At 36.3% G+C, this 14626-nt stretch overlaps 1 protein-coding gene across 11 annotated transcripts in view; it reads left to right on the top strand.

Annotated features, from left to right (window-relative positions):
• The window catches only part of SCN2A (sodium voltage-gated channel alpha subunit 2), an 81245-nt gene extending 67388 nt beyond the window's left edge, over positions 1-13857 (top strand). For 8 of the 11 annotated variants that reach the window (XM_008687042.1, XM_040644378.1, XM_008687039.1 and 5 more), the window contains 6 exons: positions 1877-2158; positions 3484-3537; positions 6779-6916; positions 7285-7389; positions 10635-10905; positions 12465-13857. In XM_008687042.1, the coding sequence (XP_008685264.1) occupies positions 1877-2158; positions 3484-3537; positions 6779-6916; positions 7285-7389; positions 10635-10905; positions 12465-13660 (2046 nt within the window). In that variant the 3' untranslated portion in view covers positions 13661-13857. Of the gene's footprint in view, positions 1-1876; positions 2159-3483; positions 3542-6778; positions 6917-7284; positions 7390-10634; positions 10906-12464 lie in introns of all 11 variants that reach the window. The other 3 variants (XM_008687043.1, XM_008687041.1, XM_008687045.1) reach the window with 1 other exon arrangement.
• Positions 13858-14626: the final 769 nt, after the last annotated feature.

The raw sequence follows: 14626 nt of genomic DNA, 5'->3' as shown, positions 1-14626 counted from the left end.
ATTTAAAACCTCCAAAGAATTCCTCATCATTTCTTCATTGCTCCATATGATGTGTTTGAGACTTTTTAAATCTGAATCTGGCCCTTTAGCCTTCAAACACAGGCTGTGGTGGCTGAAAAAGTAGGTCAGTGGAAATCTACTGCTCATTTAGAAAGGTGGTAAAAAGAAAGAAGGAGGAATTTGTGCTGCCATTTGTCACTGTCCCGGGGCACTAAACCTGAGACCACACCCCCTCAGCACAGAGGAAATGATGACATCCTGTCTCTGGGGATTTCACTACTCTAAACAAACTTTTAGAAAATGATGCTTTTTCTGATCATTTGAAAGTAGTTACTTGGGACTTTCTCTGAATGTTGCAACATTAACAGAAATGAAAGATATGTGTAGGTGTGTGTGTTTGTGTGTTAGTGTGCTCATGGTTGCATAGAAAGGATCTGTTAGCTGTTAAATTCTTTTCACTTTACCAATTTAAAATCACTGTTTTTGCAGTAGTAGTTTTAATTTTCAAAAAGCAATCAAACTTTCAATAGTAGAATAATTTTCATATTTTCTATACCAAATTTGCATAGATAAGGACCTAAATTCCTAGTCTTTCCATTCATCTATCTTTGAAAACACGTATATTATTTCTTTGCTCTCCAGTTTTTTTTTTTTAACTCTGCTAATCAGAATCTCCTCACATTTGCAGAGCATTCATTGTAGTGAATTTAAAAATGAACTGTCAAGTCTACAAGTACCTCTGAATTATCAGAAAGTTGAAGTTCTTGTAGTAACTTTACACTGTAATAAGTTCTTTAGAAGTTTCTTTCATTAAAAAATTCTTTAAAATATTATCCTTTACTGAATAGGCTCCAGGTGCCAATTTGCAGATGAGTTGTGCCTTTTTGCCAAGTACCCATTTGGTATGGTCGATTGTAAGATACCATTATTCATATATTTACATGTGTGTATGTATGTGTTTGTACGTGTTTTTATCCCATAAGGGAGTTGAGGAAGATTAATGCTGTGTTTCGTATATTTTACATGCCTGCTCATTGATAAAGTTTATTGCTGATGTAGGTTAGAACATGATTTTTAGCTAAATATTTCCTTGGGGGATAATTTTTAAAAGTGCTGAAAAATATTTCCTGAAAGCCCTAGTTAATTGAGAAAGCTGCAAGTAAAAGAGCCATTAAGTGAAAACCCTGGGCTCAAATTGCAGTGCTTTATGAGGATTTTCTTCTGAAAGGGATTTCCCAAAGGAGGATCAGAAAAATGAAATAATTTGCCCAAAGGCGCACAGCTAATTTGTGATGTAATCTGGAACACAGAGCTCCTGACTCCCAAACCCCCTTCTCCTGTCGCATGTTTGATTTCTATGCTCTGAGCTCTTTGCTCCGAAATTGTAGCTGTAGGGTGACCCTAGACTACAGTGCCTGGGACATCCTGGCTTATCCTGGCTTTCCCAGAATAACTGTTATCAGTGTTCCCTTTTGCCCTGGAAATTGACCCTCAAGTGTTGTTCTCTTTTACTTTCAGATTTTGGATTGTAAATTTTATGGTTTGCAAATTTTTAGAAATTGTGATCTTCACATGCTGACACTGTTTCTATTGCCATGTCACTATTTGCATTTATAATTAGTTCCATTCTTTGATGAAAATTTGCTCTGTGTATGTTCTTACCTCTTGAGAAAACATTCTATGATATAAAATATACTTTAACCATTCTGAACTGTAAGTGTAAAATTTTTTATTGGAGCTATCAGATACTAGTTTCTGCCCAGTATTGAACTTTAGGAACAGATATATTTTCTATCACTTGACTGCTGTTCTTTTAATAGTGTTTAAATATGGTTGTTGAGTTTTCACTTATTTTCCCTTCTCATTTCTCTGCCAGGTTGTTGTCAATGCTCTTTTAGGAGCCATTCCATCCATAATGAATGTACTTCTGGTTTGTCTGATCTTTTGGCTCATATTCAGTATTATGGGAGTAAATCTCTTTGCTGGCAAGTTTTATCATTGTATTAACTACACCACTGGAGAAATGTTTGATGTAAGTGTGGTCAACAACTACAGCGAATGTAAAGCCCTCATAGAGAGCAATCAAACTGCCAGGTGGAAAAATGTGAAAGTAAACTTTGATAATGTAGGACTTGGATATCTTTCTCTGCTTCAAGTAGTAAGTAACCACTTTATTGTTCTCTGTGATGTATTGTTAAAATGAGTCTGAAATCTTCTCTCTCAATATATATATATCTATGTATATAGATATATATATGTATACAGAGATAGATAGATATAGATATAGATATAGATATAGATATAGATATAGATATAGATAATTTACATAGATTCTTTCTAATCATTGCTGAACTATCTTTACTGCATCATGCTGGAAACTGGACTGCTCTACAAAGTTTATGGTCTTTCAGACTATGCATTAGCTACCCCAGTACCAGTCCTTTGTTATTGAGATTTCTATGTAGGTTCCCACTTTTTTACCCCATCCCTAGTCTGAGTAAAATAGAGGCACAGGCCCTAGCGTGGGGTTGGAGAAGTGTGTGAGTGGAGGAGGAGGAGTGGTACATTTCTCTCCTCCTTACTACCAGACAGTATAAAACCCTCATCAAGCCTTCATCCACACAGTGTCTACCACCACCATAAGCAAACTCCCCACCTTTACGTCTGTCACACGGACACCTACCTAATTCCAACCTTTCCTGCCTGTCGCTTGAACTCCTTCAGATAGGGAGATTGCTCTCTGCAAATAAAAATCTTCTATCAAGTCTGTTATGTCTGTTATGAATTCATAAAAATCCATTCCACTTCTCAGCTGATCACTCCCTGAGATAATCCACCTGCATGATACCCAATGCTGTATGAATATTAGGGGGAAGGACAGATCCTGTGGTTCTAAGGAACTGAAAAAAAAATGCATAAAACTTGTTTTTAGGTGCATTTGTCTCCCCCAAAACCACAGATATTTAAAAGAGTAAATCGTAGTTCAGTATGTTTGTATTCAGATTAGGCAACTACTTCATCTTATAGAATAATTGGATCAAAATAGTATAATCAACAATATCGAGATTTTTCAAGAACAAATCATCATGATTAGTGATTGGTGATAATACCATTTAGAAAAGAATAAGAATGGAAAACATTAAGATCAAACAATGCAGCATACTTTTCAACTTGTCTGATGTTATTTTATCAAATTTCATGTTACGTTCTTATAGGTATATCAGAGTCAAAGATTGTTGATAATTACTTTTATGATAGCATATTGTTAAAATCTATCCTGTTTAACTATAGATTTACAGAAGAATGTAAAGTTGAAGTATTTTCCATGCATCTATTACAAAACTTTTCCCAGATTTTACATACTAACCCCAACCTTTTATATACCTGTTTTTGAATGATTGAATTGGTCAATCTGATACTTAATTTCTTTTCTAAAATTATAATTTATGGGAGAAAAAATTACCTGGTATGACTTTTTTACAGGCCACATTTAAGGGATGGATGGATATCATGTATGCAGCTGTTGATTCACGAAATGTAAGTCTGTTTAGAGGGAAAATTGTTTAATTTGATCCGGTGAATATTTCCACAGTGTTGTAATTTACTAATAAACAAAACAATGGGTCAATTTATAGAAAACATCTATATTACAAAAATAGAATATTCAACCTTGCATTATTTCTTCCACAATTTGATTTGAACGTTTTTCTCTACTCACTGTAAATCTTCTAACACATCTTTTCTAGTATCTAGCATGGCACCCAGCACTTAAAATTTTGTCGATTTTGCAAAATGAGACATTTTATTTTCGGCTCTGATAGTTCTGGCCATTTGTGCATTAGAAGCCCTCAACGTGCACTTTCTTCATCTGTGACAGATTTCTTCCATCTTTTTATCTTCCCTGTAATAGGAAGAATCCGGCTAATGGTAGAAAAAACAAAGAGAAAACAAACAAAAACTTTACAGTGTTTCTCTCTGGAAGTGAGATTTTCAGATAGAAGGAAGGGGCCTTCACAATCTGCCTTAGACACCTCAGCACTTTTGAAAATTTTGTACAATTTTCATTAATTTTTCACCATGTAACAGTGGGAGAGGAAATCACATTTAAAAAAAGGAGAGAGATTGGCTTCTGGTATATTGCCAGAGCATAGTAATTAAATTCGAAATGTTATTTTCCTAAGCACCAATAACCAGGTGGTAACAGAGAAAGAATTCCTGAACAGTTGGTTTTGTTTTGGGTTTTTTTTTTCACCTTATTAAAAAAAAGAGAGAGCTAGCATGAGAACTAAAAGCCCTGCATTGTATTTCTGCGAGTACTATCAGGAATCCCAGTCATATGCTTTTTTGAATAATAATAATAACTTAACTAGTATTACTACTCACTTCGCTAAGGGCTTTCTTAATACTATCCCACTTAATCTTAAATAACAACGTTACTGTGTGGTTGATATTAACTCCATTTCACTATTGAAGCAAATTGGCTCAATGCGGTAAGTGGTAGTACGTGTTTTTGAACCCTGACCACAAACAATGGGCTCATAACCACTTTCCTCTATAGCAGTTTCCTACCTCTTTTGAATAATTCATTTAGAGTTCTCTCTCCCTTCCTTAGCAGCAGCCTGATATGAAACTTTCTTTCAGTTCCTTCCTTAGGAACTTAGCGGACAGTATCTGCTACATAACTCCTCAGCGTTCAAGCACTTTACAGTGATGAAATCCAAGTGGACACTAAAGTTGTGAAAAGTTGCTCACTCTTACTCTCAGTAGTTACCAGAGAAATGCAAATTTAAACCACAATTGACATTAACTATACATTTACCTCATTGGCAGTATTAAGTATGACCATATCAAGTACTGTCAAGGATAAAGAGCAATAAGAACTCTTATGCAATGCTGACGGGACAAAATGGATAAATATTTCTTTAAGAAGTTGGGCATTATCACGTGATTCAATAAAATTCAAGATATTCTTTAGCCCCGCAATTTCATTTTTAGCAATATATCCTACAGAAACCTGTGCACATGCATAGCAGAATCTATGTACAAGAGTGAACATAATTTTTGAACTAGTAAAAAAGTGGAAACAGCTCAAAAGTAGTAGAAATGGACAAATGATTGAATGTTATACAGTGATGAATGATATATGAATACAGCATACATAGCAATGTGGATGAATCTAAAAATAAACAGTTATAACAGATGTATCTACTAGACAAAATATAGACATAACTAATCTTATTGTTCAAGAATGCATGGTTACATCGGTAGGGGAAGAAAGGGATAAAGAAAGAAGGGGTAATCAGAAGGGGGAATGAAACATGAGAGACTATGGACTCTGAGAAACAAACAGGGCCTCAGAGGGGAGGGGGTTGGGGGAATGGGATAGACCGGTGATGGGTAGTAAGGAGGGCACGTATTGCATGGTGCACTGGGTGTTATACGCAACTAATGAATCATCGAGCCTTACATCGGAAACCGGGGATGTACTGTATGGTGACTAACATAATATAATAAAAAATCATTAAAAAAAAATAATGCATAGTTACATGTTAACTCTAAAGAAAAAGCAAGGAAAAAATTACCATAAAAGTCAGGATAATGATCGCCTCCAGCAGGGATTATAGAGTTTATATTTGGGAAGGAATACAGCAAGGTTTCTGAGTTCCTGACAATGTCCTGCACCATGAGATTCATCTTATAACAATTTATTACTACATTTTACACTTATGTGCTGTGCACTTTTCTGTATGTATTGTATTTAATTTTAAAATGTTTTAAAATATCATTTTATATCACTGTTCACTGTATACATACGTAAATGAAATAAAAGTCCCATCAAAGAATAGGTACTTTTACAATATTTCTGACATTTTCCATTTTACTCTATTTCATTAAAAAAACATAGCAAGTTGTCCATTACCCTTTAAATTGATTTCATGACACAATGGGTCATTACTTGTATCCATTACCACCTGTGACTGGTTAACTGAACTGGTTAGAACAATATCCTGTGGGACCTGAGCTATAGATTACAGCCAAAGATCACACCGTCACTCTTTTTTTGACCAAAAAGTGTGCTGGACAAGACAAGGCATCATTGTTACAGAAACTGTGCCTAAAGCCTACCGAGTAGGATGAATCTATAGACTCGTTTTCAGAAGGGAATGATCCTACAGATGTACCCATATCCACACATACAATAATAATTCTAGCCTATGAAAAGAAACGTGTAATAGGAATCAAACCTTTACACTCAGCTATTACTATAGGCCAGGCACTGTTTCTTTAAGCACTTTTCGGGTATTAATACGTTTAACCTTCTCAACTGCCCTATGTGGTTACGGTTCTAGTATTTCCATTTTACAGATGAATAAAAAAAACAAATCAGAGAGAATAAATCTTAAAGGTTTTAACATAAAATAGTGTAACTCAAACATCTCTTCTGCAGGAAAGGGAAATCCTCACTTTGCATGCCCTGTTGGAGGACTTTACCTATAAGGGAAAGTACATTCATAATCTAGAAATTTATTGGGTGAAATTAATTTTAATTATCTGGACTTTTCTATGAGCTTTTTCACTTTGCCAAGTCACTGAATGGTCTTGCAGGACTCTTCAATAAGCATGTTAGATTTGATGTTTCATAAAATCTGTTTAATGTTTGAGGTTTTTTTTCCATTCCCAGCAATTGAGACATGTTTTGAGAATTGAAAATCAGCTGACGTCTTTTTTATAAAACAAGTAGTAGTTCTAATTGTTATCATTCCTTAATATTTTGTAGGTAGAATTACAACCCAAGTATGAAGACAATCTGTACATGTACCTTTATTTTGTCATCTTTATTATTTTTGGTTCGTTCTTTACCTTGAATCTTTTCATTGGTGTCATCATAGATAACTTCAACCAACAGAAAAAGAAGATAAGTATACTAAAACTTCATCTTTATTCTAAAACATGAACTAAACATATCACACTGGTTCTTTTTGAGTCTAAAACGTAATCAGCTAAAAGAAGGAATATAAAATTCTGAAATTATTTTGAGATATTTAATCAATTGTAAGTTTTTAAGTAATTGCTAATTCAGATAGCATGTATGTTTTCAGTATAGAAATATGACTGATTAATACAGAATAATTTACAGATTGAATACATGCATCTAACTCTGTAAATACAAAGATGGGCAACACTAGAATAGCACGTGGAAGCCAATTTTCACACAACTACGGAGGTGGATTTTATAGCTAGAAAAGAACAAGATTTTAACAAGTTTTGTTTTTATTTCTTTACTTTGGAGGTCAAGACATTTTTATGACAGAAGAGCAGAAGAAATACTACAATGCCATGAAAAAACTGGGTTCAAAGAAACCACAAAAACCTATACCTCGACCTGCTGTAAGAATAACATGCTTTCATTCCCAGCAAGATCTATGTTATTTATCACTTGCGTAGTCCAAATTGCCAGATACTAGTATTTTTATCTTAGCCTAAGTGTATATGTGTGTGTATATATATATATATACCTCGTATACACAAAATATATAATATAGGTATTATATATAAACATATAAATATATGTAAATAAAACATTTCAGACTTATATGCCAATAGCATTACATAGGATTGATGTCATTGAGGAGCTTATAATAATGTAGAGAAGAAAACATATGCATACATACATTGTGTGGAAATATTGAACGTTCACAGAGTACAGTGGGGACCAATTGGAATAATTGGTACATCTCAGATATTCCCCATTTCCTACCCAGTTCTGCTGATTAAGTGGAATCATTAACGATACAAGTCAGGGGTTTTTTTCTGGTTTTAAAGATATTTCATATTTTCCCCTAGCATCTTGCTTCTAAATCTGATAACATCATTCTCTTCATGAATTTTTATGGCTATTCCAGTTGTCTATTTGCCAATAGCTGCTTGGTTGCTGCAGGACATTGTTGTCAGGAGGAGAAGAGCCCTTTAGAAGAAGGGCAGTGCTTGTGTGAAGGCCCTGAGGTAGGAAGGCCAGTGAGGCTGGAGTACAGAGAGTGAGGGCTCATTGGGATGTGTTGAGAATGAAGAGGTTAGGATGGGCCAGATTTTTCTGAGCTTTGTAGGCCATGTTCAGAAATTGTCTTTATCCTTAGAGCAATGGGAAGCCATTGAAGGGGACCTGGTCATTTTCAGTTTTGTAAAGATCACTCAACCAGTATTGATAGGGGCAATGTGTATGCTTCGTAGACTTATTTTGGGGCTGTTTCAGAGATGAGAGGTAGCCTGAACCAGAGTGGTGTGGAGATGAATTAAAGTGGATGGATTTGTGAGCTGTCACTGGAGTGAAATTAAAGTTTGTCCATGAATTGAATATGAGAGACAAAGAAGGACCCAATAAGGAGAACTTACGAGTTTCTGCCATACACCCTGGATGACCAGTGTCATGCAGGACATGAAGAAGGGACATGCATGGAGAAAAAAATGGAGATGCTAGCTTGCAGAATCTGGCAATCAAAAGTTTCTTAAGATTTGGAGAGAGATTTAGGTTGGAAGCAAAACAGGAGTTCTGGGGAAGAAGAGTGTGAAGAGGGAATATAGAATAAAGTCACACATAGGATGTGGCTCAAGAATAGAATGGTCTAGATTAGATTTAGAAGTAAGAGGGACTGAGTCCTGTAATGAATATGGAGTAATATATAAAAAGATACATGTGAAAAGTCAAGATAATATGAAATGCAAAAGGAAGCAGAAGAGTTTCTTTACACTGATTTTGATGCTCTCAAAAAAGAGTAGAGGGCAAAAGAAAAGAATATTTCTGAGAAGTTTGTAACTATCCTGGAGCAAGTGAGGGATAAAGGATTCCCCACCATCGTCAAGGGCCAAGATGAAGTGAGAGGACATAAATCTTTGGTGCACAAGGCTGCCAGGGTCACGTGGCTTCCTCCAGCATGTACTAGATCCTGGGACTTAAATTGGAGATAGCGATTAGTGACTGGGGATTGGATACATCGAAGTGACCCATTGGAAAACTACACGGACAGAAAATCTAAGGAGCTTTTCATTGATAAAAGGCTTCTGATTTTAAGCAATTTCGAACCTACTACACTCTAAGTGCTATATCTATAAGAAAAATGACACTGCTCTGTGCTTGCAGAGCCTCCAGACAGCTAGAAGAAAAAACTAAAATAAGCAGGAGCAAACCATTTGCAATACAGTGTTATCAACTTTATGACAAATGTAAACGTAAAGTTTTCTGAGGACACAGGGTGCTTAAAACTTAAAATTGAATTCAAAGTCACCAGAGAAGGAGTGAGGGAAGTCTGTTTTAGTACAAGGAGACAAGATAAAATGATACAGTAGAATCTGCAAATTTTATTAAGAGGAATTGGAAATATCAGAAGGGTAGAAATAAAAGAAACATAACCAGACTTGGAAAGGTAAACTACAGTAAATAAGAACTGAGAAGGAAGGGTCTGGAACTGGGATGAAACACATTTATCAAGTTGAAGGAGACTCTTGAAGGACAGACTCTGCTGAAGCAATAGAAGTCCAGTCCAGCAAGCCAGGTATCTACTCCGAGAAAGGAGAAAAATACAACAAACTGGTGATGTTTGATGTCCAAGAATTTCCATAGGGAGTAATGGATGTCTCTCAACAGGGAGAGATCAGAACACTAGTACAGAGAAGCCAGATGGATAAACATGTCAGGATCTGGGAAAGCAGGCTGTGAAGGGTATAGGGAACAGATCATCAGTGTTTCCAGTTAAGAAAGTAGAGGACAGCCTAGTGGAAGTTAAGTCAGGGCTTGAGCCCTAGAAAGCCTGAAATACCAAGCAGGTATAGGCAAAATGGTACAAAACAGGGTCCAAATGAGCAGAACTGGTAAGGTGAGGCCTTAATTTCATAAACAAGACATAAAGCCAATTAGTTCTTGGAAATAAGGTCCAAACTGAATAGGGCAAAGTTTGAACATCTGATTGTGGGCTATAACTTTTTAAAAGATTATTATATTCTTAAAGAAGAGTTACTTGCATATGATTTCACCAAGCTTTTCCTTATTGCAAAATCTGGCATAACCATAGATCAGTAATCAAAGCTAAGAAATGGTACAATACCACTTAAATAAAACATAGAACTTAATTGGATTTCACCAGGTGTTCCACATATGTCCTTTTTCTTGACCTATAATTTTTTAAAACATCTTCCAAGATGAAACTTCAGGTTCTCTGGCTTTGGGGAAAGATGATAAAAGCAAAAAGTAGAAAAAAATAAACATGAGAGAAAAAGCTAGAGAATTATTTATTAGTTCTTTGAAGTTTACTTTGATACCCACCTCTAATACGTGGGATAACAAAGATTTTTTTATAGTAGCAGATATTGGCTGACTGTTGTACACATGCTGTTACGGGCACTGAGAACACAGTAAGTGGCTCTTAAAGTCAGTTTATAAAATCTGATATCATGAACAGTGTAACTAAAATACATTTGAAAAAAAGTTGCATATGCCAGTATACAAAATGTTCTTCCAAATATTAAATAAACATGGTGTGTTTTTATAAAAGCCACATTTTCATATTGCTATGTTAAAAGCAGATATGTCAAATTTGATTTTTTTATGTTTCTAAGTGAATTTTATATATTCCTTGTTCCAGAACAAATTCCAAGGAATGGTCTTTGATTTTGTAACCAAGCAAGTCTTTGATATCAGCATCATGATCCTTATCTGCCTCAACATGGTCACCATGATGGTGGAAACTGATGACCAGAGTCAGGAGATGACAAACATTCTGTACTGGATTAATCTGGTGTTTATTGTTCTGTTCACGGGAGAGTGTGTGCTGAAACTAATCTCTCTTCGCTATTACTATTTCACCATCGGATGGAATATTTTTGATTTTGTGGTGGTCATTCTCTCTATCGTAGGTAAGAAGAGATGCTTTTACTCAGTTAAGGAAGTTAGTAGTAAAAATTTGTTTAAAACTTTGAAAGTGTTTCTTACTGATCTTTCTCATTCATCCCAAAATTTCAGATAAAAGTCTAATAGTTCTTCAGTTCGTCATTTCTCTTGTTGCATGCTGTGCATGAAATGATGTGTAAAAAAAGAGATTTTCTATTTTTCAGCTTTCATTTATCATCTTGTCTCATTTCAGAAGACAATAACTGCAATTTGTCATAACACTCTTTTAGTCACTCACACTTCTTTGGTATAGACAAGTACTGCTTTGAATAAATAATTCACACACACATACACACAAAAATTATTAGAAGTAATCAAATAGTCCATAAATATTAAGCTATTGATAATTGGAATAGTTTGCATGTGTGTTTACATATATTCACAAACACACAAGCTTCATCTTACCTTTGGATTCAGATAGTTTCTATGGTTTGTAATATTCTTTCTCCAGAAGTAGACATTTTGTTCAAAAAACTACAACAGGCTCCTTATCATTAATACATATTAAGTGGTCAGGTATAGGGCATTAAATGAGGTGGTGGCAGTAAATATAAGAGATTTAAGACAAGGGTCTGCCTATTTGAGAAAAGAAAACATACACAGAGGGAAGCAAATAGTATTCTACTATTTATACTGCTTTCTCTGGTGGACTAGAACACTGAAACAATATGCCATTCTGTTTGCTCCTCGCAATGGCGCTATGAGGTGGTCATAGAGTGCTTAAGGGATGAGACTCGGGAGTCATACAGATCTGGTCTGGAGCTTCCCTGTTTCCACTACTTACCCGCTCTGTGACCTATGGCAAGTTACCTCCAATCCCTGGCTTTCCAGGGAATATTTCTGTGAAGTGTTATTGTGAAAATTAAATGATATTATATAAGGAGATGCACTTAGTAGCATGCCTAGAACAAAGTAAAGACCCAGTAAGTGCCGAGTTTAATAAAAACAACAAAAGTAGATATTAACACCACTTAGTGATGTGGGGAAAAAAGAGATAGGATTCAGTCACAAGTATGTCTGTCTCCAAAGCCTGGATTCTCTCCTGTCCATCATTCTTGCCACCTTCCAAATAAAGCGGATCACAACCGTCTCAGGATAAGAACTCCCATATTCCAATTCAGATTCACAAACCTCGTCCATTAGTTCTTATGCCAATACTAGAACTGGTATTTCAGAACTACAGATCCACTCCTTTGCTTCACTGCCGTATACTTTGTGACATCTTTAGGCCTTCAGTGGTTGAGTCTTCTAATAGATGCTTTTCTTGAACTAGGTAAAATGACCATTGAAACCTCAGTTAGCATAAAGGGGTTAATGTTATAACACCAAACGTATCAGTTTCATTTTGCTAAACAAATACTGCAGATTGTGTGTGTGTGTGTGTGTGTGTGTGTGTGTATTATGTGTATACCTAATTCTTATGTCCACATTTTGTAAAACTAGTGATTATCTAATCCATGTAAATTTTCATTCACTACCATTAAATATAGAACTATTTTTGTTTTTGTTCCTTGACTTTCCATAGGCATGTTTCTGGCTGAGCTGATAGAAAAGTACTTTGTGTCTCCTACCCTGTTCCGAGTGATCCGGCTCGCCAGGATTGGCCGAATCTTGCGTCTGATCAAAGGGGCCAAGGGGATCCGCACGCTGCTCTTCGCTCTGATGATGTCCCTTCCGGCCTTGTTTAACATTGGCCTCCTGCTCTTCCTGGTCATGTTCATCTACGCCATCTTTGGAATGTCCAACTTTGCCTATGTTAAGAGGGAAGTTGGAATTGATGACATGTTCAACTTCGAGACCTTTGGCAACAGCATGATCTGCCTGTTCCAGATTACCACCTCTGCTGGCTGGGACGGACTGCTAGCACCTATTCTCAACAGTGGACCTCCAGACTGTGACCCTGAAAAAGATCACCCTGGAAGCTCAGTTAAGGGGGACTGCGGGAACCCCTCTGTCGGGATTTTCTTTTTTGTCAGTTACATCATCATCTCATTTCTGGTCGTGGTGAACATGTACATCGCTGTCATCCTGGAGAACTTCAGTGTTGCTACTGAGGAAAGTGCAGAGCCCCTGAGCGAGGATGACTTTGAGATGTTCTATGAGGTCTGGGAGAAGTTTGATCCCGATGCCACCCAGTTTATAGAGTTCGCCAAGCTCTCGGATTTCGCAGCTGCCCTGGATCCTCCTCTTCTCATAGCCAAACCAAACAAAGTCCAGCTCATTGCCATGGACCTGCCCATGGTCAGTGGGGACCGGATCCATTGTCTTGACATCTTATTTGCTTTTACAAAGCGGGTTTTGGGTGAGAGTGGAGAGATGGATGCCCTTCGAATACAGATGGAGGAGCGATTCATGGCGTCAAATCCCTCCAAAGTCTCCTACGAGCCCATCACAACCACTCTGAAACGCAAACAAGAAGAGGTGTCTGCTATCGTTATCCAGAGGGCTTATAGACGCTACCTCTTGAAGCAAAAAGTTAAAAAGGTTTCATGTATCTATAAGAAAGACAAAGGCAAAGAAGGTGATGGAACACCTATCAAAGATGATATTCTCATTGACAAACTAAATGAGAATTCAACTCCAGAGAAAACCGATGTGACGCCTTCCACCACCTCTCCACCTTCCTATGATAGTGTGACCAAACCGGAAAAAGAAAAATTTGAAAAAGACAAATCAGAAAAGGAGGACAAAGGGAAAGATATCAGGGAAAGTAAAAAGTAAAAAGGAACAAAGAATACTCCATTTTGTGATCAATTGTTTACAGCCTGGGATGGTGATGTAGTGGTGTCAACAGGACTCCCAGAGGAGGTCTATGCCAAACTGACTGTTTTTACAAATGTATACTTAAGGTCAGTGCCTATAACAAGACAGAGACCTCTGGTCAGCAAACTGGGACTCAATAAACCAGAAAAACAGCATTGACAGGAGGTTTCTGTTTTCACAACCAGCTGACACTGCTGAAGAGCAGAGAGGTAATGGCTACTCGGACAATAGGAACCACTTTAAAGGGGGGCGGGAAGTTAAATTTTTATGTAAATTCAACACGTGACACTTGATGATAGTAATCGTCACCACTGTTTATGATTTAACTGCCACACCTGCCATATTTTTACAAAATGTATGCTGTGAATTTATCACCTTTTTTTTTTAATTCACAGGTTGTTTACTATTATATGTGACTATTTTTGTAAATGGGTTTATGTTTTGGGGAGAGGGAGTAAAGGTAGGGAATTCTACGTTTCTCTATTGTATAACTGGATATATTTTAAATGAAGGCATGCTGCACTTCTCATTCACACATGAAAAAAATCACATCACAAAAAGAAAGAGTTTACTTCTTGTTTCAGGATGTTTTTAGATTTTTGAGGTGCTTAAATAGCTATTCATGTTTTTAAGGTATCTCATCCAGAAAAATTTTAATGTGCCTGTAAATGTTCCATGGAATTCACAAGCATTGAAGAATTGTTTTATTTTTACATAATCCATTATATGTACATGTATATATGTATATATGTATATGTGCGTGTATATACATATATATGTATACACACAGAGACACACACACACCATTACATAGTCATTCAGAGTCCCGGCAGCATGACTATACCATTTTTGATAAGTGTCCTTTGGCATAAACTAAAAATATCCTATCAATCCTTTTAAAAACCTGAATTGACCAAAAAGCAC

Source organism: Ursus maritimus, unplaced genomic scaffold, assembly GCF_017311325.1.
Source record: "Ursus maritimus isolate PB19 unplaced genomic scaffold, ASM1731132v1 scaffold_1, whole genome shotgun sequence".
NCBI lineage: Eukaryota > Metazoa > Chordata > Mammalia > Carnivora > Ursidae > Ursus > Ursus maritimus.
Note: the sequence above shows the minus strand (reverse complement) of the source record. Positions and strands in the feature narration are given on the sequence as shown.